This window comes from Nelumbo nucifera, chromosome 2 (genome assembly GCF_055504915.1).
Source record: "Nelumbo nucifera cultivar China Antique chromosome 2, China Antique-T2T, whole genome shotgun sequence".
Lineage (NCBI taxonomy): Eukaryota > Viridiplantae > Streptophyta > Magnoliopsida > Proteales > Nelumbonaceae > Nelumbo > Nelumbo nucifera.
Window position 1 is genome coordinate 55,148,235 of NC_142650.1, and position 26,848 is coordinate 55,175,082.

Here is a 26,848-nt window from a genome sequence, read left to right on the forward strand (position 1 = left end):
CAGATCAGACCAGGCCAAACCAGACCGGATCGGACCAGTATGAGAGTTGTAATTTGGCTGCAAAAATCAATATAGAAAAAAATAAAAGTCATTTTATTATAACTTTAGTGCTAGCTTTAATGATTAATAAAATGTCTATATTTATGTATTTAATCAATCTCTAATTGTAAAGGTTGAAAATGTACATTCAATTATTATTTTTCACCTCATTTAATCCCCTCTCATTAAGTCTTATACTTAAGGTATTAAATCATATTTTCTTTTATTAAATAATATATTTTAAGTTATTTTTCACTAATAATGCTACTAATTAGATCTATGTCAATATTTTTAACAATATAAGCCCATATAATTTAAAATTGACTAAAAAACAAAACAATTTTTATCTAAGTGGTGGCTAAGCAATTCAACCATCCGAATTAAATTAAGCAACCTACAAAGTCATAGTTAAGTAATAAAATTTTTAAAATAGAAATAAATATAAAAAATATAGAAAAAATTAGACACATTTATGATATTTTTATTAATCAAATTAAAAAAAAAAGTGTAATAAACAAGAATTATTTTTATTGATAATGAAAAATAAAATACATAATTTAGAATTAACAAAAAATAAAATATAAAAATTGATAATAAATAGTTCAACTTTTGGGTTAAATGTGTTAACCTTTAATGTCATAAATAAATAATAAAAACTAATAAAATATAAAAATACGAAATTGAAAAAAATGCATACGTTTTGCAAAAAAAAAAACACTCAAGAACATGTATAATATCATATATTTATCATAAATAAAAATTAAGTGTGATATATTATAATTATTTTTGCACACAAAAATGCAAAAAATTGTAGAAAAAATTGAACATATCTATAATTCTATATTTACGCCATTATTAAAATATGGATAAGATTGTGGAACTTTCTTTTGGCTAAAATAATTATTTTTGAATTTAGTCCCTATTTAATTATAAATTAAACTACTAATTTTCACTTCATTCAATTCATTCTATTTAAATCTTATATTTTTTTGATAAAAAATACATAAAAATTTATAGAAAATTTTGAATAAATTATTACTATCGTTATCATCGTTTAAAATTACAGGTGCAAAATACATATATATACATACTTACTGTGACTGAAAAAATCCGGATCTACTGATCACAAGACGCTGGCCACAAGTTCCTAAAACTACACATCGGGAGACATCTCTTGTTCATTCGTGGAAGATGTTCTGGATGTGCGGCTGTAGTATCTTGTAGTAGATGTGGCCAGCGCTTTTCTCTTTTCTACCAAAAAAATCCGAACCCGAAAAAAAACTTCCGGTTAAGCATTGATTCCAAGAGATAAGGGTATCTTAGTAATTTAACATGAAAGCGACGTTTTTCTTTATCCACCACCACCCTCGTAGGAATCTCGTACGGGCTCAGAAAACATGGAAAGACAGCCGTCAGATCTATCATTTCCAATCAATTAAACAATCGCAGCCGCCCACCTCGTTTATTGAAAAACCAACCGCCGAGATCGCGCCTCGCCGCTTCGCCAACGGCCATTTAGTGAGTTCGGAGTTCCTGAATTCCATTACAGGTAAGAGTTAAGAGGGAACGCTTTCAAAGAAAAGCAGCTAAAGAGACGGCAGTTTTGCCACCGTCGAGACGAACCAACGCCTCTCCTTTGAGTACTTCGCCCCGAAGTTGCTCGACGTTTACTCCCAGAAGAAAGTGTGAATAATCCCCTGACGTCGGCGAATTTCTGGTTCACTAGGCTTTCACGGGATTGTCTACGCATCGTTTTTTCCTATCGAGGCGTCTTGGAGTTGTCCTCCGAAGAATTTGCCTCTTCTTTGTTTTTGTTCTTCGAACTTGAAGCACTGCGATTCGTTTCAAAGATTTTCGATCCTGCAATTGGAGAAGATGCATTGAAATCTATTCAGTTTGATGCGAAGGTTAGTTCTTCCTCGCTGGATACTGTTTTAGAGGTCGTGATTAGTCTCAGCAAGGCACGGGTATTCTGATTGAAGTTTTAGGATGTTTTCGTAATTTGGAGAAAGTGCATATGAGATTTTTTTAATGCTTTTAAGCACGGTGTGGGGTTTCTTTATCTTCATTTTTTTGCTTCTCTGATGGATCGGAATTTCATTCTTTTATCTTTACTGTTGTTTTTTTCGTCTTGTTTATCTGCTTCTCTTCTAAAGGGAAATTTGATTTTGTTGTTGTGGTGGTCCGGTGTTTTGAAGGGTTAATAGCTCTAGAATGGTCTCTTCCGGCTTTCTAAATTTCGTTACCATTATTTATTCTATTTGAATTTTCGGTATGGTTGGTTGCAAAATTCATGTTATTCGTTAGATGCTTGAGATTTAGGAATAGCTCATTCATTCGGAAGATTCAGAAGTGGTTTCCAATTAAGATGGAAACCATCGGGAGCTTTTTTTTCCTTTATCTGTCTGATCTCCATTACTATTTGTTGTAAATATAACTGGAAATGTTTCCCATGATTGATGAAGTAAACATCGTTTGTCTAGTGTTCAGTCCCCAGGGTCTGATGATGATTTTTAGAATTCTAATTTCCTGGGTCCCGATATTGTATACTAGCTCCACTCTAATAAATTGGATGAAAAGTTAGAAAGGAATTTGAGACATTACTAGTTAGTTAAACAAAACAGTAGATGGGGCCAGCTTGCATTTTTTTCTCTCTCCTGGTGATTAAAACTCCCCTTTAGCTCAAGAGTTAGTTTTTGTATAAGAGTTTCCCTTTAGCTTGCTTTAAAAGTTGGAGCTTCAAACTTCAAACAACAAGAAAGATGTTTAGTTGGTCATTTTTCCTTTGAATGGAGCTGGAAATTTGAAGCAATATTTTAAAAGTGTCATTCATCTCATGGGAAGTCATTTTTAGGTTTCTAATTTATGCTGCAAACACATGGAGTTATGTAGATGAAAGAAGTCATTTATTATATATAATGATCTAGTGATGAGATTGATAGGTTGATAGTGAAAGATAGGTCTCAAGACTTGTCAAGAGTGGGGCGAGGAATTTCTTGTTTTGCTAAAGAGGCACAAAGAATAAGCAAAGCAAGCAAGCCTAAACATGACCCTAGTGGGAATGCTTTTCATTTGTCAACAAGGGACTTACAAAGGTGAAGAAGATAGTTATAATTTAAAAATAAAAGGTAGATACTGATCATATAATATGCATGAAGAGTGGCAACCATAGGGGCTTAGTTAGTTATGAGCAAGGTTTTTAAAGGCTAAAGGTGGTTAGGAGTAGGCATCAAATAATAAAAAAATTACTGATGTAATGTATAAAAAAAATAAAGAACTGAGAAATCACATACTTTAGTTCATACATATCCTGTCTAGTTTATCATCTAATGATTGGCAACTGCAGGTTTGTGACCTTCCTGAATTGTTTTTCTAAATTCAAAATAATATTATATTTAAAACAACCAATACATTCATAAAAAACAACTAATACAAATACTCACATTTTTACAAATCAAAGCTCCAAATAAACTATGCCCATTTACAATCCAAATGAAGGAGACGTAATATCCAGTATACATACAAGGGTGGGTTTTGAAAGCAACAAATATACCTAGTGAGAAAGTAGCCAACACCATAACTATATGGTGCTACAGAAATGAAGTAAAAAAATTTAAGTGGCTGACAAGGAATATGTCTGTTAGCACACAATGGGTGGGGAGATCAACAAATGCTTTGGCTGATGGCTTAGCTAAACAAGGGACAATTAGGGAAATTTTGTTTTGGGCTCAGCTGTAATGTTTATCTTTTCCTTTTCCTTTTAAGTTTCTTTGTAATCAGTTGAGAGAGGCTGCAGCTCATGCCTCTCCATGGGCTGTTGTATGAGATCTCCATACCTATTTAATGTAGGGATTCTTGCACAAAAAATTATATGAACCTTTAGAAAAGAAAATACCTATTTATTCTTCACGGTAAAAGATGAAATTTTAGTAAAAATAATCACAAAGGTTTTAATACTATTTAATACTTTCCAATATTTTTGATATTTCCCAATTTATAGGCAAGATTTATGAAATTTCCCATTTGCACATGCAAAATGCCTACATAGTTGAAATGACCAACCATGCTTCCAATCAAATGAATTGATTAGTGAAGAAGCTTTTACTTTGTATCTCAATTCGAGGTTTAAGTTTCGTAACGTATCGGTCTATATCATCCAATATCGGTCTGTATCGGTTTTAAATATAGTCCGATACGCTATATGTATCAGCTGTGATACAATGCAAATTTAATATACTTTTCTCATTTAAGCAACTTTTCAATTTCAAATTTAATTTCCCTCTCTCTCTCTCTAGTAACTTTTAAATTCAAATTTAATTAACATCATTTTCAATTAATTGTTACATTTAATGACATGCCCTCCTAAGTGCTATATTTAATGACACGCCATTAAAGGCATTATTCAAATTTCAAATTGAATCAAATACTACATTTAAAACTGTATTTAAGGCAAACATTTCGCCACACCGTTTGTGCTTGTCAGATTAACATGCATTTTAATTCTTACTTAAACTCTCTTGTTAGTGAATGGCTGTCAGTAAATTCTATTATTAAAATTTATATACTAATAAATATTAATATAAATTATGATTTTTAAAAATTAAGGTATAGTATTTATGTGTAGATACACATTTTTAGCTCTTCCATTATTTTTCAATGGTTCTCAATTGTGTCACGACATCTTGCACTTTATACAAACCATTAAAATATGTTTTTTAAATTACCAAAAAAAATAAAGTTTGTATTTATGTTTAAAAACTTATTTATAGTTATATAAAACTCACATTTCTTGTTATTACTATAGTTTTTAGGATTTATATGAGTTTCCTAGAGTATCCATCTCTATCTTGATTTGTTCCATATTCATGCATACCCAAGGCGTATCTTGATACATCTCTTTAAATTACCTCTCCTATACACCTTGCATTTCCTATACTTGTGAACCTTGTGTCTTTTATCCACTAGTGGTTTCAATTTTATTCCTACACTGGGGATGAAAGTTCATAATTATTTTCTCTTTCAGTAATTTTTCTTTTTTCATTCCTGCAATCCTGCTTTTGAATGCTCTTGCTTCCTTTACACACTTTATTCTCTTCTAAGTAAAATTAACCAAAAGAAGGCTTTTTTTATTAGATGTCGAAAGAAAAACTATTTTGGTTTTCATGTATTTGATATATTTCCAGAGTACAAAGTTTATTTTGCACTTTGATAAGAAATCATTGACCTATGTACTTCTTGCAGGTCAAGGATCTATGCTTAAATTTTTGTGTATCTATCAAGATCACAGTTGCTTGCTCATTTTTGGATCCTTCAGTGGATGTTAGTGGTTATGCGCTGGATTTTTGAAGAGCAGCCATAGATCCAGTGAAGTGAATTGTTTGTTTCAGATATTTGGAGGGGATTATACGATTGAAGTTGCAATTATTAGGAATTCAGGTTTATTTGTTGGAAAAGACAACCTTGGTATTGAAAATTTTACATAAAGCAGATGATTTCCTATGACCAAGAGAGTCTATTCCATTTTTTTGATGGTGAACCATTTCCTAATTCCATGTATTGTGTAACTGTCACTCCAAATGATGTGGGCTTCTATGATGAGCAGCAGTATGGCAGAGAAAGTCATTATGATTTGGTATGTAGCAATATGGAGAATGATGAGATTATTCCACATGCTCTTCAGGAACAACTGTCTCAACTTACAGTTGTAGAAGAAGCGTCGGGATCTACAACTTCAGGGGAGGAACATTTCCAATCAGTTCTTGGCCAGGATTGGTTTGGCCCATCTATGAGAAATTATAATTCTGGTATTTGGAATTTGGAAACTGTCTTAATTTCTTCAGTAGTTTGGGATTCTTTTTATCCATTGTGATCATATAATTATACTCTCATGTAGGGCATGAGTGTGGCCAGGAAGACATAGATGATGCAGGAGCCTCTAGTTCATGTTCTAGTCCTGCAGAAGCACCATACGATGGGGAGGAGTGGTATTCACTTGAGATAACGGATGAATCCTCACTGGATGGAGAAGTAGGGAAGAGGTTAAACCAGATGGTTCCAATTCCTGTAAGTTTACCTTCTTTGGGATTGCACCTTCTCCAATATCAATTATGAAGTTCCTTTTATAGATGTTTGAATGTTTATTTTGTTAACCATCATTCTTTCATCCTTTTTGGTGTACATCCATGTTTCTGATTGTTTACACCTGGACATGGGTATGGAAAACTAATACCATACTTTTAGTTTTAAGAGACTTATTTTTTTTTTCTATACTTGTGCCCTGCCACACTAATTGTAAGTTCTAGTGTTAAGTTTCTGATGGTAAACTTTGTTAAAATACAGATTGGTATGTTCTTGGGATAAGGCTGTGTTTGAGTTAAGCTGAATACACCCATTGATATATTTTTTGTTGAAGAAAGAATTAACTGAACCTTACTTATCTAAAACAAAGGAAAAAAAAAAAGAGAAATCACTTGATAAGATTCATGGGGAGGAAACCAATGAATAGTAAACTTTTGAGAATTATTTTTTAGTTGACTTTTTGTTGATGTTAAAAATTATAAATAGTAAAATAATTGATCAAAAAAATTATAAATAGTAAAATAGAAAAAAAAATTGATATAGTAATTCAAATATAATAGTTGCATATGTTTTATGCATGGACTTAATAGAAAATAAAATAATAATGTCTTTGTGCATGTTTTAATTTGTAAAAATCTTTATAATGTGTCTTGAACTCTTGATTGATGCATTTATCAATAAGATTGTATGATATATATATACATCCTACTATATTAATTGTATTATACTTCTTCATGTATACCATTAAAATATAAAATTACTATGTATTTATACATTATTTGCAACTATTTTGACATTAAACTTAATCTTATTAATATATTTATGGAATTTGTATGCATTTTTTTATAAGCAAAGAATTTATTTATTTAATTAATAAATGAAGGCAGGTTACAGATTCTTTAGCTACTCTGTGTAGAGAACACTGATGTGGACCCCACTGTGTTCATATGGCAGCATATTTTTGTTAGTTTATTTTTTGTTAGTTATGTCAGTACTAGTTGGTAGTTATTTCAGTTTGTTATTATAGCTTGTTATTTCAGCTTTATTATTAGTTTATTTGCCATGTAAGCAATAAGGGCAATTCAGCCCTTTTACAATTAGTCAACATATATAAATATTAAGAGTGGGTCGGCAGATCAACTGATCAACCCTCTCTCTCTTTTCAAAATCTCTTCGTGTGCTTCTTCTCTTCTGAAATTTATTCTTTCTTTTCTTTTGAATTCAAGACTGATTGTAGTCTTGATCGACTACTTGGTATCAAAGCCGACCTAGGAGCTCTTATGTTAGTCTAATTAGATTGACTACATGAGAATCCCCTAGGTTTAGAAGTTTTTCAACAAAGAAGAAGGATTAGCTGATTCTTGGAGGTTACTGGTAGTGTGCGGCTGCTACTAAGAAGATTGTAGAAGGCTGGGAGAGTTCCAGTAGTCAGGAAGAATCAAAAAAGGCTTCGGATCCTCAACATTAGGGTTTTGCATCAGACAGAAGGTGGCGGCCAGAGATTTTCTTTCATAAAGTAAGTTTTTTCTTGAGAATAACCTTGGAAAAAATCATCTTGGTCTATTCTGAGAGGTGCGGCTAGAAAATCTTTGTTTTTTCCTTTAGGGTTTTGAGAGAAAACCCTAAAATTCAGAACTGTTGTTGGTTTCAGATCAGATTTTGAACTGGTTTCATACAGAATTCTGTTTTCTTTGTTCTTTGGAAGACCTAGGCCGGCTGTTATCAGTTGTTTGGGTGTTGTTTTCTATTACAGTAGTTTAAAAGGTTTTTTTATTATTAATTCTTGACCAAGAATGGAGTTCAAGAATCAGGGGGAAGGTGTTTTTGGGACTAGCAATTCTGGTAACATGTCTGATAATGCCTTTCAGATTACAACTGTGAAGTTTGATGGATCAAACTACTTAGAATGGGCTCAATCGGCCATGATGGCCATTGGGGGTAGAGGAAAACTTAGCTATTTGTTGGGAGATGTGAAAGAACCAACTAAGGAGGACCAAACTTATACCAAATGGGTTCAAGAGAACTATTTGGTTATGACATGGCTGTGCAACTCTATGCAGCCACATATCAGTTGGAACTATTTGTGGGCAAAAACAACCAAGGAAATCTGGGATGCCATGAAAGAGACTTACTCCCAACCCCTTAATGTTGCTAAGGCTTATGAATTGAAGTGTGAGGTTAACAACCTTAAGCAAGGAGAGAAGCCAGTCTCGGTTTACTTCTCTATCTTGAAATCTCTGTGGCATGAAATTGACCACCTAGAAACACTTGAGTGGGAAAGTCAGAAGGATGCACAGACTCATAGAAAGCAAGTTGAAACTAATAGAGTTTTTGAATTCCTAGCTGGTCTGAATCCTGACTATGATATTGTGAGACAACAAATACTAACAAGGGACAGTGTGACCTTACCTCAAGCCTATTCTTTAGTGCATAGTGAAGAGACTAGGAGAAAGGTTATGATGCAGCATCAGCCCTTCCCACCAACCTTGGCAACAGTTAAACCTAAGTCTGGGGGTGATACAGAGAGGGATATAAAGAAGGAAGATAAGCGGGATCTAGTGTGTGAACATTGCAAGAAACCTAAGGATACTAAAGACACATGTTGGAAGCCGCACCCTCATCTAGTTCCAACAAAACTGAGGAACAAAAGGGGTAATGCTCATATGGCTGTTATACCGATTCTGCATCCTCATTGGGCACAAAAGGCACGCCTCTAGACACCATAGCTGCTATTTGGGCTGCCCTAACTCAGTTGGAAAAGGAAGTTGGGAATTCAGCTCAGTCATCTCAACCACTATCAGCTCCTCCCACATCAGCCTTTGCTCATTCAAGTACTCGGGCCTCAGCTTACCATTCTTTAGCTCTAGGTAACACTGAACATTGTTGGGTAATAAACTCCGGTGCATCTAACCATATGTCTAGGTTGCCATCATTGTTCACTACCTATCACTTATCTTCTGGTAGAGATAAAGTGTCAATTGCTGATGGTTCCCTTGTTCCCATTTCTGGCAAGGGAGACATCAAGTTGTCTAATACCATTTCCTTATCTTTAGTTCTACATGTTCCTAAGCTTGATACTAACTTGCTTTCAGTCAGTAGTATTACAAAACATCAGAATTGTTCAGTAATCTTTTTCCCTGACTGATGTGTTTTTCAGGACTTAGAGACAAGGAAGGTGATTGGGACTGACCGTGAGACGAATGGGATCTATATGTTTGGAGAGTTCTCATTGGGAAGATCGTGAAGATAGGAAGTCTTTTGTTTCTCAGTCTGTTAGTCAGGTTATGCTTTGGCATAATCGGTTGGGTCATTTATCCTTTCGGTCTTTGAAGAGTTTGTTTCAAAATTTGTTTGAGTCTGTTCAAATGTCAAATTTGAGATGTGAGAGTTATGAGCTTGCAAAGCATTGTAGAACATCTTATTCCTTGAGTAATAAAAGTAGTAATTCTTTTAATATTGTGCATACCGATGTTTGGGGCCCGTATCACATCACTTCTATAGGGGGATACAGATATTTCTTGTTGTTTGTTGATGACTATACCCGTTTTTCTTGGGTTTACCTTATGCATTCTCGAGATGAGGTTCCTGCTTTGACCCAGATCTTTCATCAAATGATTTTAACCTAGTTTCGGGTCAAAATCAAAATCTTCAGATCCGGTAATGCAAAAGAATACTTTACCAACCCATTAGCCTCTTATTTGCTTGATCATGGGATTATTCACTAGAGTACTTGTCCTTATACACCACCGCAGAATGGGGTTGTTGAGAGGAAGAATAGGCACATATTGGAGGTGGCTAGAAGCATTATGTTTAACTCCAATGTGCCTATTCGTTTTTGGGGAGATGCTATTCTTACAACAGTGTATCTCATTAATCGAGTTCCTTCACGGGTTCTTGACATGAAGCCTCCATTTAGCCTTCTTTACCCCGATAAGGAATTGTTTACTGTTCCCCTTAAAACCTTTGGTTTCACTTGCTTTGTTCAAATTCTTGGACCTCATCGTTCCAAATTTGATCCTAAGGCCTCCAAATGTGTTTTCCTTGGTTATGCACAAACTCAAAAGGGTTATTGCTGCTATGAACCTACTTCTGGGAGGAAATTTGTCTCGATGGATGTTACTTTCTTTGAGGAGGTACCCTATTACCCTAGGGTTTCTCCTCAGGGGGAGAGTAGTGAGAGTGGGGTTAACTCATCAAAAGTTCCTTTACCTGTTCCATTGAGTGATGAAGGATGTAATGGGGAGGGTTGTCAGAGGTGTCAGGATTTGAGAGTCTATCATAGGCGGTGGAGGCAGGTTGATTTCAGTCATCAGCAGTCCAAGCCAACCCTAGTTCCTTCTACAGATCCAGATCCAGGTACCACAATCCCTTTATCAGATCCAGGTTCCACTAAGATACCTTCCATTGTTGCTACTTTACCTCCTTTGGATGACCTTGACCTCCCCATTGCAGTCCGTAAAGGCAAACAACGTTACACCACATCCACAACTCACTGCATTTCCCAGTTCTTGTCTTGTGATCGCCTGTCCCCCTCTTCCAGGTCCTTTCTCACATCCATTGCTGATATTCCTATTCCTAGAATAGTGCAGGAAGCCTTATCAATTCCTGAGTGGAAAGTTGCAATGAAGGTTGAAATGGATGCTCTTCTGAGGAATAATACTTGGAAGCTAGTTGACCGGCCTAAAGGAAGTAAACCGGTTGGATGTAGATGGGTATTTACTGTGAAACATAATGTTGATGGTTCCATTGAAAGGTATAAGGATCGGTTAGTTGCAAAGGGATTTACTCATACTTATGATATAGACTACTTGGAGACTTTTGCTCCAGTAGCAAAGATGACCACTATTAGAGTTTTGTTATCCCTTGCAGCCAATTACTCTTGGCCCTTGTTCCAGATGGATGTTAAAAATGCCTTCCTCAATGGACACTTACAGGAAGAAGTCTACATGTAGTTACCTCCTGGATTTTATGATGTAGAGACAGGAAAGAAGGTTTGCCGGTTGAATAAAGCCTTGTAAGGACTAAAGCAGTCCCCCAGAGCTTTGTTTGATAGATTCAGACAAGCCCTTGAAAAATTCGGCTATGTACAGGCCCAGCCAGACCATGCATTGTTCATTAAAAGAGTGGACTCTTCCTTGACTTTGCTTGTTATATATGTGGATGATATTGTAGTGATGGGGAATGACAACAATAAGATTGAGTCTCTTAAACAACTCCTTCATCAAGAGTTTGAGGTGAAAGATCTGGGAGAGCTACAATACTTCTTGGGTATTGAGGTTGCTAGATCTAAACATGGGATTTTTATTTCTCAAAGGAAGTATGTTCTAGATGTATTGGAAGAAACTGGAAAGTTGGGTGTTAAACCTACAGATACACCTATTGAACAGAATCACAAGAACAGTGCAGAGGGTGGAGAGCCACTTGAAGACAAAGCTATGTTTCAACGGTTAGTTGGAAAACTCCTCTATCTTTGTCTCACACGACTGGACATCAGTTATGCAGTCAACGTTGTTAGTCAATATATGCACTCCTCCTATAACTACTCACCTCCTTACAGTTGAGTGGATATTAGCATACTTGAAGAGATGTCCTGGTAGAGGTATATTATTCAAGAATAATGATCACATGAAGAGAGAGGTTTATACAGATGCTGATTGGGTTGGGAGTGTTGATGATAGAAGGTCTACCTCTGGATATTGTGCCTTTGTAGGAGGTAACCTTGCCTCCTGGAGGAGTAAGAAACAAAGTGTTGTTTCTCGTTCTAGTGCTGAAGCTGAATATAGATCTATAGATAATGGTGTGGCTGAAATCCTATGGCTGAAGTCATTATTTGAGGAGTTGGGTATTGCTTATGAGAAGCCCTTAATGTTGTATTATGATAATCAGGCTGCTATTAATATAGCTCATAATCCGGTACAATATGACAAAACTAAGCATATCGAAGTCGACCGACATTTTGTCAGAGAAAGGGTTTCGTCTTAAGAAGTGTGTCTCCCGTATATCACCTCCAATATGCAGCTCGCAGATCTTCTCACCAAGGTTGTTCCAAGGAAGAAGTTAGAGGCAGACCTATGCAAGTTGGGAATGACAAATATTCATTCCCAACTTGAGGGGGAGTGTAGAGAACACTGATGTGGACCCCACTACTGTGGTCTCCACTGTGTTCGTATGGCAGCATATTTTTGTTAGTTATGTCAGTGTTAGTTGGTAGTTATTTCAGTTTGTTATTACAGCTCGTTATTTCAGCTTTATTATTAGTTTATTTTCCATGTAAGCAATAAGGGCAATTCAGCCCTCTTACAATTAATCAACATATATAAATATTAAGAGTGGGTCAGCAGATCAACTGATCAACCCTCTCTCTCTTTTCAAAATCTCTTCATGTGCTTCTTCTCTTTTCTCCCTCTCTTCTTCTTCTTCTTCTTCTTCTCTTCTGCCAGAATTTGTATGCATTTCCCTAGTGTATCCAAGTGTTTCCATATTTTTCATCTGTATCCATAGTTTCCAAAGTGTATCCACATCCGTATCCAAGTTGTTAGATATGGTACCTGAAAAAGGCTCAAGTTGTGAGCTTAAACCCACTATATTTGGCATCAAAATCACCGAAACGAGAGAGCTGATAGACCCCTTTACCAATAACTAAGCCTGCAGACCTCACACAATCTAGAAGAGCCTTAAAAACGGCATGGAATCTAAGTTCCCTTGCCCAAACTCCATTGAACCAAGGAGAAACACAGGGAAGATCAGGAAAATGTGTAATAGAACCCTAAAAATACTTCTGATTAAAACTTTTAGTGGTGATTTGATTTGGCTCATTGATTTGAAATCACCATAACACTTGATTCAAGTTGTTGTTGCAGAGAGAATAGGTGACAAGAGTAAGATATCCTTCTTGCATCAAGTCCAACCTGTATGAGAAACTTACCTCGATAGTTGATGTCTCCAGGTTAGCTCTTCATGGCTCTAATACTAGGGAAATGAATCAGATTGGATTCAAATTAGGGTATATCCAAATCCGATCCAATAGAAAATCCATAATGATCCAAATTCGAATTTGACTCTGTCAGATTCTCTAACCTTTTATTCAAATTCAATTTGGATCATTTTATCGGATAGGGTTAATTCAAATCCCACCTGATTTTGAAACGGATCCTATTTTATGATCTGATCCGATTCGAAAATCAGATACGGGGCATCCAAATCTGGTAAAATCAGATAGGATTCGAATTTGGATCAGATCATGATCTGGTCCGTTTGCACCAGTCTGATACCATATCAGTTGCACTAAAGTTTCATGAGTAGCATAGAGAATACAAGAGTTAAGAGGTGTATTGAAATGAATACAGAGTATCCCCACCTCCAAAAGGGTTTTATATTATAAGGGAAAAACTTACGTACTATTACAAGAATGCCCGTATTAAAGTTATGTACATAGACAAGATAACATGTAACAAGGTTATACAAATACAATAATACAAAGTAAAATAAACATCACTTACAATGTTGTCCACCAGGGCTTCATTGAAGCCTCATGTTATTAAAACCCAATAGGGTTGTTAATGGGACCAATCAAACTGACCAACCCGATCCAATTCGACCCGAGGACCGAGGTGGTCAGTTTTCAAGCATTGTTGGTCGGTTTCGATTCTTAAAATAGGATAACCCGAGAGATCTGGTTGGTTTCGGTTTGATTATATGTAAACTGACCAAAACCAAACTGACCCACCATATTGTAATAATAAAGTCCAGCTATATTTAGGTATTAATTATTGCCTAAAATAGTTATTGCTTTTTAATGCAAATTGCCTTTTAATACAATGGAAGAAATGGAAAGATTCTTCACATCCTCCTATAGTTCATAGCTGTCTCTCTCCCTCATGCCACATGTCCCAATTCCATATTCCTATTATCTCATTAATGAATTATAGTATTAATATGAAAATAAACTTTCATATTTTTTCCTAGTTTCCAAAATAGAGTGACACAACTTTTGATGCTCTAGTCTAGAGACCAGAGTCTATTTCTCTCCAAGACTCCAACATGAACATATGGCTGACCACCCGACCAAACCGAACTGAACCAACCAAAACCAATTCATCATGTTTGGGTCAGTTTTCAAGAAAGTTAGGCCGGTTTTAGGTGGTATAATCCTCAACCTGAGCTGGTCAGTTCGATTGGGTAGATTGCATGTAACCGAACTGAACCGACCTGTGTACAGGGTTTGCCAAGCCAGATTCTTACTTAGAATTTAAAGGGGTTAACAGAGAGGATATTACGGATGACCTTTGATTAAATATAGGATGTGTTAATGATAATAATTAAAATGTATTTTCATGCTCTTTCGTTATAGGATGTGTTAATGATAATAACTAAAATGTATTTTCATGCTCTTTCGTTATAGGATGTGTTGATGATAATAACTAAAATGTATTTTCATGCTCTTTCGTTATTCTAATGTATGTTTCATGTTTGTTTATGGGGTGAAATCTCTTTGCCAGTACTTGTAATCTTTTTTTTTTTCTATTACAATGAAAATTTACTTACCATTAAAAAAAGCAGTTTTCCATGCCACCATTATCAAAATTTTGAGAATGTTCTGTATGGGTATTCTTTTTTTTTTGTTTTTTTAAACATTATTCATGTTTTTTTATCCAAGGGGCTACACAACGGGGGTAGCCCATCCCCCAAACCCATAACCCCCCCCCCCAACCCAGGTGCAGGCGGGATTCGATCCCAAGTCTCTGCTACAACCAGCAAGAGACCTTACCAACCAGCTGGTTGGCACCTTGCAAGGTTCGATATTCTTATAACCAAACTCTTATTGGAAAACCATAGTGAAGTATACCATCTTAGAAATGTAAATAAAAGATTTGACCTCATACCATACTGATGAATCCTGCATCACTGATTGGTGCAGTCTGTAATTGTATTATATTACTGCCGGATAGATGATTGTTGCTGGACTAAGGTGGTTGATATTCATTTTAATTTAATTATGTTATAAGATGACATTTACCATTTCACGCTCCACACTTTTCAAGATCTTTTGAATAAGTTGGAACTTACGATCTCAGGTTTATATGCTTTTTCACAGCATGTTCCTAGAATTAATGGAGAAATACCCTCTGTTGATGAAGCAATTTCAGATCATCAAAGGCTGCTAGACAGGTAATATTTTTAGTTTTTCCCTTGATAATGTTGAAGATATGCTTTACTGTTAACCTAATTGGTTGTCAAAGATTAGCTCTTCCTTTTAGTCTTCTGATAAATTAGTATTTTCCTAATTTGTTTTCAGCAATATGCACTATTGCCTTTTTTATCAGCAATATAAAAATTTTATTACTTGATTGAAATTGCTGTACAAAATATACAAGTGCCCTGTGCACCCCTTGTTTTGTGTCAGCTATCACTACCCACCCCTGTCTACAGCTTTTTCTTTTTTCTGTTATAGGTGTTCCCCAAAATAATTGATTTCTTCCTATGCATTGCCTTGCTAGAGTATTAGCCATGCTATTGGCTGATTTTAATACCCATTCAAATCTCGCATCCACCTCTCTTGTGATCAATTTTATCTATCTTACAGCATGTACATATGACCAAGGTCCCAAACAGTCATTCAGCAACCACCTGATTAGAGTTTTTGAATCCGCTTCCATCAGTAGGTTTGTGAAATTCAACCTTTTAGCCAATTTCATACCTTGCTGTAAGGCCAGTACCCTTGCCCTTAGTGAATCCCCAAATCATGGTTGTCGAGGCAACACCCAGTTGATAGGGAACCCATGGAGGATCACCTCAGTCAGGCGCCTTGCATGGCACTATTATATACTTTGTATTCTCAATCTTTTGAGATGATAATAATAAAATTAATATTATTAAACTAAATTATTCTTCTTCCTTTCACCCTTCTCTCCTTTCCCTAGGACAAAACAGGGGCTCAGCTCCTCTATTTTCCTGCCTTTTTTTTCTTATGAATATGTTGATTTTCTATGTTAATATGAAGTTTATACTTTTATGAAGATTATAAATAATTACTAGTGAAAGATGGTTGCTGGTTTCTATGGATCCTAGGGAATTACCCTAGGATTCATGGTTTTTATTTATTTATTTTTTAAATCCATTACCTAGGCAACTAGGGGACAAGGTACCCCCTGTTTCCTAGCCTTGCCTTGGCACCTTGAAAAGAATGCCCCAAATCCAATAGGCCTTGAAAACAGTGCAATGATATTTCGTTCACCTTTCCCTAATATATTGGAAACACTCAAGTTGCCTCGGTTTCCTAGGCATAAACCACTGAAATTGAATTTAATCATATTAGGTAGGGGTGGCGTCCACACCCTAGATACAGGCCTTCTGCTCAAGGATGATGGCACTATGCTTCATGCACCATTGTCTTCTTTAAGCTTTGTTAATTAGGATTTGGCTCTGGGCTTCTGGTTGGTTCAGCAGCATAAAAGGGGTGGTCGTCTTGATTTGTAGATCTTGTTCAAAATGAAGATCTGCGACCAGATTTATATTCTAAATTATGGGGTTATTGCAGGGATATTCTGTTGGGGTTTTGTATTTCTGTATGTTGTTTAATGTATTTTTTTTTTAACTTTTAAATGTCTTCTCTTTGTTTTTATTTTATTATTTTTTATTTATGAGATTCGAGGTTCTTTATGTACTACGGTTGATTGTGGAAAATGTTTCTTGTATAGATTGCAGTTATATGGTTTGGTTGAGCTCAAGGTTCAAGGAGATGGTAATTGCCAGGTTAGTTTGGGCCATTTCTTCTCATGCAATCACCATAGATCAGAAATGTTTTGTTTTATGTGATTGCAGAAGTTCTTTTAAGCAATGAAAAGAAAAAAGACTTGGATCTTTATAGTGTTCTTGAGTATAATCTTAGACTACCAATTGCATTTCATTGAATTGGCATGATGAGCCCTAAAAAAAGTTGAAAGAAGAACAAAAAAAGGGAAAAAAGAGAAAAATATAAATATATTCTGAATTTGTTTGCTCTTTGTAGCAGGATACAAAATGGTTATTTTGGGTAGGTTTGTAATCAGTTGGAATCCAGGGGTTTTTTTGTCATTTTACAATTTAGATTCTAGTCAAAGTCAATTTGAGTGCACCGTTGTTGGGTTTTGGTCCCTTGGGTGCTTTTATAACTAAAGTTATCTTTTGGGGTTGGTTGAAGATATTTTTGTCCTTAAGGAGTTGTTTGTGAAGGGGAACATGCTAGGGGCTTATGTGTGAATATCTTAGTTGGATTCTCCAACAAGTAATTGAGTCTTATAAAAGAGAAAGGAGCTATTTCCCTGGGGGTCTTGTTTTTTTCTCTTTTATTTGAACTGTGGCGGTTTTCAAGTACTGGGAGCTTGGGTTTTGAAGACTTGACCCATTAGGTGCCTTCCAATCCCTATATCATTGCATGTCCATGCCAAAGACCAGCTTGATGTCATTGCTGCTGTAGCAGAACAGTTCAGGAGGAATTCTGCCTCAAGTTCACTTCTGAAATCTACAAAAATCTTGTTTGTTTTTGTTGTTTTCAGTTTTGTATTGCCATGCCTACTGATCTTTTACTACTGCATATAACTTGCTTGTGTACCCACATCATGGCATCGATCTTTTTTTTTTTATTTCTAACCCAAATCTTTATTAATGTAAAATAGACTGTTTTATAGTACAGTATACGCTAAGCACCCCTTTTGAGGTAGAGGCTAGCCCAAGCTACTTAAGCTGAATTACAATCATATTCACTGTGAATGTAGCCATCATGGGGGGATGACCACCCCAATACATTCTATTTATCCCATATGTAGCTAGACTATTGGCTGAACTTTGGGTCTATGTGAATTGGCATCAATGTTGATGGATCTTACTAATGCTTTTTTCAAGACTGAACTTTTTTCTAACTAATAATCTAATTTCATTTTGCAAGTCTATGTAATCAGAACATTTTGGTTCAAAGATAACTAAATTGACTTGCATGTACTGGGATATCTCTAGGTGTTCCCTTAGCAAATATGATACTTGTGTTAGAACAGTAATTTCTAGATTGAAGTGCTAATACTTAATGGCGATCCTAAGCAGCTCCATAAGATTCCTCTGAGAAGTTCTATCATAGTTTAGAATCCATACATTCATTATTTATGCATATTCTGGTTTCTCTAAATATCAAATGAATACTTTTCCAATTTGTATACTGTATACAAACATGGGTCATGCTCATAGATTCTTGTTTTTATGTTTACTTTGAGTCTCTGAAGCCAGTTGTTGGTTCTGGGGCAATGTTGTGAAAAAAAAGTATTGTAAATCATACAAAAAGTTGAAACAAAATGAATCGTAAATTGTAATATTATTTCTTTTAATTACAAACTTGTCAAAAAATTAAGAATAGATATGATTTAAGAGCAGACCAAAAGGACATGGCTTGAGGTAGTAAAAAATGATTTAAGGGCTCATAACTTAACATAAGATATGGCACTGAACACGATGGAATGGCGAAATAGGACCATGTCATCAACCCCGTATAGTTGGGACAAGGCTTAGATGATGATGATGATGATGATGATACACTAAAAATCTAAATATATATGGAAAAGTGATTTATGCTATTTTTAATCCATGTCTACTATATATGTACATAAAACAATAGAGTTTACCACTTGCAATCAAGTTCAACCTGAAAGTCAAATAATCTACATGCAATGACTCTACCTACATATCATTCCCTGTCTAGTAGTGGGAAGTTCCTTTGGCATTCCACTAGGGATGATATTCTTTTTTTTTTTTTTTGCAAAGATAAATATTTCTCATCTACACTAGGGCTGCTATTTTTTGGAGTACCTGGAGTTAACACATAATAGAAGAATTTTTGGAAATAGATGCCAAGAAGCAAATTGATCTAGGGAGCAAAGAATTTAAAGCAGATCAGGAATGCTTTTGTAGATTTTGAAGGGAAGTTTTGGTTTAGAAGTTTCTTTTACAATTATCCTTGGCCCCAAGAGAAAATATCTAGCTCCTCTCCTCAATTGTTTTTATTAGGAAAACAACAGTATTGTTCTAACAAAGTGATTTTATGCCATGAAAGTGTTGAATTTTCACTTTTTTTCTTGCATGCATTTCATGTAACATGCATAGATTTTTTGCAGTGCTTGTTGCTTCATATAACTAGGTCCCAGTTAGCAGAAATGCCTATTATGAATAGAGAAGCTTTTTTTATTCATCAAAAAAATAGAGAAGCTTTTTTTATTATAACATCCACATGCCAAAATTTGTTTTTCATAGATATAATTACATGTGAAATCAATTCCAATGGTATGACTGCATGTGAACATAATGAGCCACTATCTCATATATGTGTATGGATATGTAAATATACAAGACCCTTTTTTACTAAAATGATCCATTTTGAAATTGATCACTCAAAATTTCAACTGTTACTTGTCCAGTATTGGTTTATTTACAATTTAAAATTGTTATTGCTTTGTTCTATTCGGATATCTTTGAACATGTTTTTGAGTTAGTGTCATTGGTCCAACCATGTTGATGTACTGCACTAAAAAGGTTAACCGAGTTACTTAACATCTAAAAATTGTCTTACCAAAATACTTCTTGTAATTTCCTCAAGTTATTGATGACTTGGTTTAATTCAATATGCTACTTAAAACTTCTAACATATTTTCTCCCAGTTTCGTGCCTTATCAGATCAATTCTATCGTACTCCTGAGCACCACAAGTTTGTGAGACAACATGTTGTTAATCAGGTTTGTCATTATTTATTACTTCAACAACTAGATATTGACATCCTTCACAGTTAATTTGAATAGGGTGTTTCATGTGCATATTAGTTTCAATCTTTGATGCATTTAGCTCCTGACATAGTTTGTCCACAATTTTTTACTTCACCAGCTCAAGTCTCATCCGGAGATATATGAAGGATATGTTCCTATGGCTTATAGTGACTATTTGAAGAGGATGTCCAAGTAACAACTCTACTCCTTTTCTTTGTTTGCTTTTCCAAATGCTTGAAGTTTTCAGCTGAAACTTGAACCTGTTTTCTTGATCATTAATGTTGATGAAATAGACCTGGTGAGTGGGGTGATCATGTCACATTACAGGCTGCTGCAGATTCGGTATGGAATAGCAACTTGCTCCCACCTTCCTCTGACTCAATTTCGTTTAATTTTTTGTCCCTTCTAGTTATTGTGATTATCTGACATGGTTGGGGCTTAGTGTTATTGTTTCTTGCTGTTTTATTGTTTTAAAGATTCCATCCCGTGCTTACATATATAGTTTCACTTGATATTCTTCAAAGTGGTTTGCAGAGATTAGATTTAATTCCAATGAAGATATGGAAATTTTCAATTCGAACTCTAAGTCTAATCTTTTTTGAAAGTCTCTAAAAATAATGATTAACAGCACTATGAAAAAAAAAGATGTTTCATAATGCTATCATGACCAAGTAAATCTTGATTAGTTGTCATAGTGCATGCCTTATCCCAACTATATGGGGCCGGCTACATGAATCCCATTTCACCAGTCCATTCTATTTAAAGCCATATCCTATTTTTTAAATTATTAGTTCTTAAATAATTCCTTACTACTTCTACCCATGTTTTTTTTGGTCTACCCCGAGCTCTTCTAGCCCCTTCAATGTGTTGTAACAAATCACTTCTTCTAACTGGGCGCAGTTGGTGGTCTTTTATGCACATACCCAAACCATATTAATCTACTCTCTCTCATTTTATCACCTATTAGAGCTACTCCTATGTTCCTATGAATAACTTCATTCCTGATCCTAATCTTTCTAGTTTTTCCACTCATCCATCTTAGCATTTACATTTCTGCCACATTCATTTTTCTGGACATATTGTTTTTTGGCTGCCTAACACTCTGCTCCATACTCACAATTGTTATATAGAATTTTCTCTTTAGTCTAAATGGTATTCACCTATCACATAAAAGTCCAGATGCACCCCTCCTTTTTGCCAATCCTATTCTAATTCTTTAGGTGATATTCTCCTCAACCTCTCCCTTGTTATGAATTATTGAACCATGGTACTGGAAATGGTCACATGGTCACATTGAGTTATCTCTTGGTCTCCAATCCTAGGTGTATCTTGATTTACACTCCTTGCTAAATTTACTGTCATATACTCTGTTTTAGTCCTACTTATTTTTTGAAACCTTTTGTTACTAAGGCATTTGTCCATAAGCTTAATTTTGCATTTAATCCTTCAGTAGTTTCATCAATTAAAACAATATAGTCCGCAAACAACATGCACCATGGAACTTCCTCTTGAATATGTTTAGTCAATTCATCTAGGATCGGTGCAAATAGATAAAGGTTTAGTGTTGAACCTTGTTGAAGACCCATGGTAACTGTAAAACCTGATGTCTCTCCCATTAGTGTTCTAACATTTTTTGCTTCCTGATACATATCCTTAATTAGGTCTATATTACCTAACCCCTTTCTTTTCCAAGGCCCACCATATTATCTCTCTAGGAACTCTATCATATGCCTTTTCTAGATCAATGGGCACTGTATGAAGATCTTTCTTCTTCTTTCTAAACTTTTCTATAAATAGTCTCAAATAACTTCCATGGTTGATTTCCCTGGCATAAAGCCAACTTGGTTCTCTAATACACTTGTTTCAAGTCATAATCTTTATTCAATTATTTTCTCCCAAAGTTTTATGGTGTGGTTCACAAGTTTATCCCCCAATAGTTATTATAACTTTGTATATCACCTTTGCTATTATAATAATACAGGCACAATTACTGATGGGAAAACCCATGAAATTTGGACTACAAAAGTTTTATTATATATGTTATATAGAGAAGGATGAATAAAGAACTAGACCAATTACCTTCTGTAGTTTTCAAAATTAAAAAGCCTTGAATCCCTTCAAAATAGAATACCAAAATGATACCCAGCTTTCTATTTTAGTGATTTCCATTAGGTTTTGATGGATTCTATCCTTAAAAGACATGATTGTTACATTCCTTCAATAAGCACAAATTTAGGGAGCTCCTCCTCTTGCAAAAACCTTTCACTGGCCGCATTTATATCATTGATAATCCCCTGTTGAGTTACCCATTCTGTTCCAAGATGAGCTACAAAATGGAACCATATTTTGCTAGCTAAACTTCATTTACTTTATATTTGCCTGATAAGGACCATTACTTAGTTTAATGGTAAAATCCCATGCTTTTTTTTTTTTGCCTGATAAGTATGAAATAAGGACAAAATAATTATTAGCATTCTTTTGACCTGAAATAAGAGAAACTTTGGAGAAAAGCTTCTCTTGGATAACAACATTTAAATATTTTATTTTCTTTATACTTCTCTTGGCTAATGAAACCTTTATGTTATCTGCTAGTTGGACCTTTTTCTCTTGAATTTTCATGCATTTCCATGTGTATCGTGAGAAACTGCAATGTTTTATTTATTCGTTTTCAAATACTGAGTTTATTGAACACTAGACGAGCATAACTAAGCATTTTGATTAGAGCTTTTATTTCATTGGTGGCAAATGCTATTGTCAAGTGCAGTATGGCATTAAAATATTTGTGATAACATCCTTCAAGGATACGTGTTACATTGAGATTCTTCCAAACAGTCAGAAATCAAAACGAGGTAATCTTTCAAGCATTTTCAAACTTTTTTTTTCTCTATATAATGATAAAGATAGTGTGTTAGTGGTTCCTTTTTAAGAACAAATCTATTGTAAATGTAGCTGGTGACTTATACTGAGGTTTTCAGTCTTTTTATGTTGCAAGACATTATTTTGAGTTTTGCTTTAAGGGGACAGTTTTGTTTATGGATGGCTTTCTTCTCACATTTAAGTGGACTCACCATTAATGTTGCCCACCTAAGAGATCCTATTGCTGAAGTCAGTATAGTGAGGTGACCTTTTGATCAACTGACTAATAGATCATTACATGGGATCTATTGAAATCAGTATTAGCGGAACTCATTTTCATTATACGACACTACTTACCATAATTTTGTCATTATGGTGCCTAGGCATTGATTGGTTGACCAAAAAAATATGTTCTATATTTTATTATATTGATACTATTTCATAAGTTAATATAGATTGTACATATGCAATAAAGGAATGATATTGAACATCTAGTTTGCTACCTTTGCTTTGCTAACATAAGAAGTTTGGCTGGATAGGCTTGGATAGGTAGTTACAGCCTTAGTTTTTCAAAGAAAGAGTGCAGCCCTGACTATTTGATGTTCCCCTTGCTTGCAGCAATTCTGTACCAGCATACTACTTATTGGAAGTTAATTTAAAAGAACTTCTCCTTGACTTTCTTCTTTTGTTCTATGGCTTATTTCTATTTTATGCACAGTTACTCAATCACGTTCCGTGAGACCTAGAGCAACAAGATGCATATACCCAATTAATTTAAATATGGTACTATTTTAATTTAAATATGGATAAATGTAAAGAAATAAAGATTTAAAATAACTTTTTGGTTTAGTGGTTGTTAATCGACTTGTTGACTTAGTGTATGCTCAGTAGTCCCAATTCCCAAGTGACTGCATCATGAATGTCAATGCCTAGGCTCCTCAAACATTTTGGCAACAAGGACATGCCCTGTTGGCTAGTATCACCTCACCACTCTGATGTAATGGGTTCTCTTGACTATGGATCTGGACCTAATATTTTTCTTCCATGTACCTATTCTGGGTTTAGGCTTAGAGGTTTATTTGATCTTTGGTTTTTGTAGTGTTATGGGTGTTACTATTGCCTTATCTTGGATTTTATCCTATATGGTTATCCCTTTGTGTCTTTGTTTATAAGTAACTAAGTATACATATTGGCATTCGGTCCCCATATTTCTTGGTTGATTTGTTTGTATTTAATGATCAGCACTTGCATTATATATTTTCTTTTGCCAAATTGGTTACACAACTATAATCCATGTTATAATGCATAAGCCTCAGAATAAACATGCTCGCAGAAAAGATTCCCGTTTACATTTTAATTTTGAATTTTATTTTATGTATATTTTTGATTTATTAATAACAACACAACTATTGATGGAAAGCATAAATTAGTTTAGGCAATATTAAACAATCAAAACAAACACTAGATAAATAAAATAATTCATAGTTCATTGTAGTAAAATTAATAAAAAAGTGGTAATAACTTAATAATATTAAACTTGTTTCACAAGTTACAATTCATGCCCATTTCTACAATAGGTCTTTGTTCATGTTCATGTTCATGTATGATATATCTTTGATTTCAAGTAGTTCTTATGATATAGGCTTCAATACTCCTAATACCCTTTTCTTCCCTCCATAGCATCATGTTGCATTTTATTTCTGAAAGCTTAGGTTAAACTTTATTGACAATGTGCATCTTTTGCAGTTATTTTCTTGAGCTTTTGGGCAGAGGTGCACTACAACTCAATATATTCAGAAGGAGGTAAAAGTCCACATATTCTTCATATCCTAAATTTATGAATTGCATATTTTTCTGGCTAAAAATGGTTAAAAGAAAGAACCAGTTTCTTGGTGCAGTTGATGGTAGTACTTATAGTTGCTAAATTAGAATTGTATCTCATGCATTTGGACCACTAAACCAGGGGCTTGCAGGAGGCCATTTCATCAACTCAGATGTTGTTTACAACTGGAAAAATACTGACATGCACACATACACCAGATAGATCAGATAAATCATTGATGTTTAAGTTACAAAAATGCACAGATTTTCATGTAATATTAATAGTGCATATAGAACTAAAAAGCAATGTTCAGAGAACCGGACCAGGCATAGAATTGGAGAAGGGTCAGAGTTTCAACCAGGGTCTAACCATGATGACGTGGCATATATATATATATATATATATATATTACAGGTCATATAAATACTATATATAATATATTTTACAACTTTTAATATACTAAATTATGGTGTATGGATGGAAAGTTTCTTAATTTTTGAAGCAAATAACTTGGGTACAAGTCTCTTAATTTACATTTTCTTTAAAATACATGCATAATAAAGTAATATATACAATAAAGAGTCATTAATTAACACAAATTAAGAGGTGGAGTAATGGTAATTAAGCAATATATGAAAATAAGAGGTCATAGGTTCAAATTTTGCTAAACACATTTTAAAATTTCAATTGGTTAAAGACCTAGGCGGTTTCATGAAACTGGGATCAGTTCACCACTTTTCCGGTTAAACTGGAAAGGCTGCCAGTTTTCACCGGTTTTTAACAAAAGTGGTTATTGAGATAAAGCCGAAGCAGCCAAGGTCCTGGGTCATGGTTCAACTGGTCCAACCAGCCGATCTGGCCCGTTTTCTAAACACTGCTAAAAAGAGGTAGATCCACTTGATTGGCCAAGTTATTGATGTTCATTTCCTGGAAGCAATAAAACCTCCATTCCTGTGGTACCTTTATTTATATATAATAGCTTTAATCATCATCTAGGAAAACAAAACCAGCCAGAGACCTTACCAACAGGTCAGTTGGCACCAAGGTTCAAAGTATCAATACTCTCAATACGTAAATTTTGTGTATCAAGAGTTTTTTATTGAGTGAAACTCTCTTTTTATTTTTGCATTTGGTAATCTGACAGGTCCCCTGACACATCATTGGTTACTGTTTCAAATAATTCAAATCATGTTAATGCTTTTATTTAGCATATCAGTCACCCTGAAAATCGATACTTACTGGTCGATATGCACCAATATGTTCCAATATCAGTGCCGTGCTCGTATTAGGACCAAAAGTATTATTTTGCATAACTTGGTGCGTTTTGACGGTCACTGAGTTTGTGGAATCTGAAGGCTAACTGATGGATAAATTATAGGAGATAGCATTGAAAGTGTTTTGTTTGGTTTCTTAACAATGATGTTTACATATTTATTTCTGGTTTGCTTACAGAGATGCCCATATTTGAGACCAAGAAGAAGAAAAGGTGGTGGACTTGGAAATGAGCATTTGGATGAACATATATATCAGTGATGAATGATGGTTCTAAGCTACATCAATTTCTCTTTGCCTCCTGTAGAAGCAGCTTCAACTCTTTGCCATTTCTTTTTTCCTTGTGATGTATAAGATGCACATTTCACTTCGTTTCCTGATCACGAATCCTGCTTCGGCTCTTTGCCTTGCTTGTACGTCATGTCTTTGTAGGCTACATTCTTTTTTTGTATATTCTTTTCAATGTGAAACTACACATCCAGCTAGTACCAATTTTCGCTATCATTTCCCCCTCTCTTTGTACCACCGGTCGGTTGATGTTGTGTTTAGCTTTGCCTGTTTAGTAAAGTGCATACAAACGGCATTTGCAAAATTCTTAGAATGTTCAGTTCCAGACTTCCAGTGATTGCTTTGTCTAATATGGAGTTTAACTTAGGTTCTTTTAGTATTTCAAATTCTGACCCTTCTATAATTTTACAGGCTTACCACTAGTCCTTCCGTTCCTAATATAATGCATTTAATTCCTTTCAACTCCTAATTAAGGGTCCAGAGATATCCTACACTCTACTCCTGCACTTCGATTTGTCCATTCAGTTCTTTTTGTTGCCATATCCTTTGTTAAATTATTAGCTCATCATCTTGTTCTGTTTAATGTCATATCTATTGTTAAATATAAGCTCTCAAATCATTTCTCACTACTTTGACCCATGTTCCTTAGCCCTTTTAGCCCCGTCAACTTGTAATTAATCACTTTTTATGGGTGTTGTTAATGGTTTTTTATGCA

General features: G+C 34.8%; 1 protein-coding gene across 2 annotated transcripts; it reads left to right on the forward strand.

The window, feature by feature from the left end:
- Window positions 1–1,537: 1,537 nt before the first annotated feature.
- Window positions 1,538–26,349, forward strand: LOC104586353 (OVARIAN TUMOR DOMAIN-containing deubiquitinating enzyme 12). Of its 2 annotated transcripts, XM_010243554.3 has the most exons (11): window positions 1,538–1,946; window positions 5,281–5,843; window positions 5,933–6,102; window positions 15,212–15,285; window positions 16,815–16,869; window positions 19,794–19,868; window positions 20,014–20,087; window positions 20,189–20,237; window positions 22,660–22,744; window positions 24,498–24,554; window positions 26,026–26,349. In XM_010243554.3, the coding sequence occupies exons 2-11, from the start codon at window positions 5,528–5,530 to the stop codon at window positions 26,076–26,078; spliced, it is 1,008 nt and encodes a 335-aa protein (XP_010241856.1). In that variant the 5' UTR covers window positions 1,538–1,946; window positions 5,281–5,527; the 3' UTR covers window positions 26,079–26,349. The 2 variants fall into 2 exon arrangements, with proteins under 2 accessions (XP_010241856.1, XP_010241857.1); XM_010243555.3 differs by lacking the exon at window positions 22,660–22,744 and having other exon boundaries at window positions 1,582–1,946.
- The last annotated feature ends 499 nt before the right edge of the window (window positions 26,350–26,848 follow it).

Bases quoted from the DNA above. Each gene is read 5' to 3' on its own strand.
- LOC104586353 (XM_010243554.3), top strand. From the start codon at position 5,528: ATGATTTCCTATGACCAAGAGAGTCTATTCCATTTTTTTGATGGTGAA. The intron at 5,844-5,932 runs GTATTTGGAATT...ACTCTCATGTAG, and splicing joins TATGAGAAATTATAATTCTG to GGCATGAGTGTGGCCAGGAA. The intron at 24,555-26,025 runs GTAAAAGTCCAC...GTTTGCTTACAG, and splicing joins CTCAATATATTCAGAAGGAG to AGATGCCCATATTTGAGACC.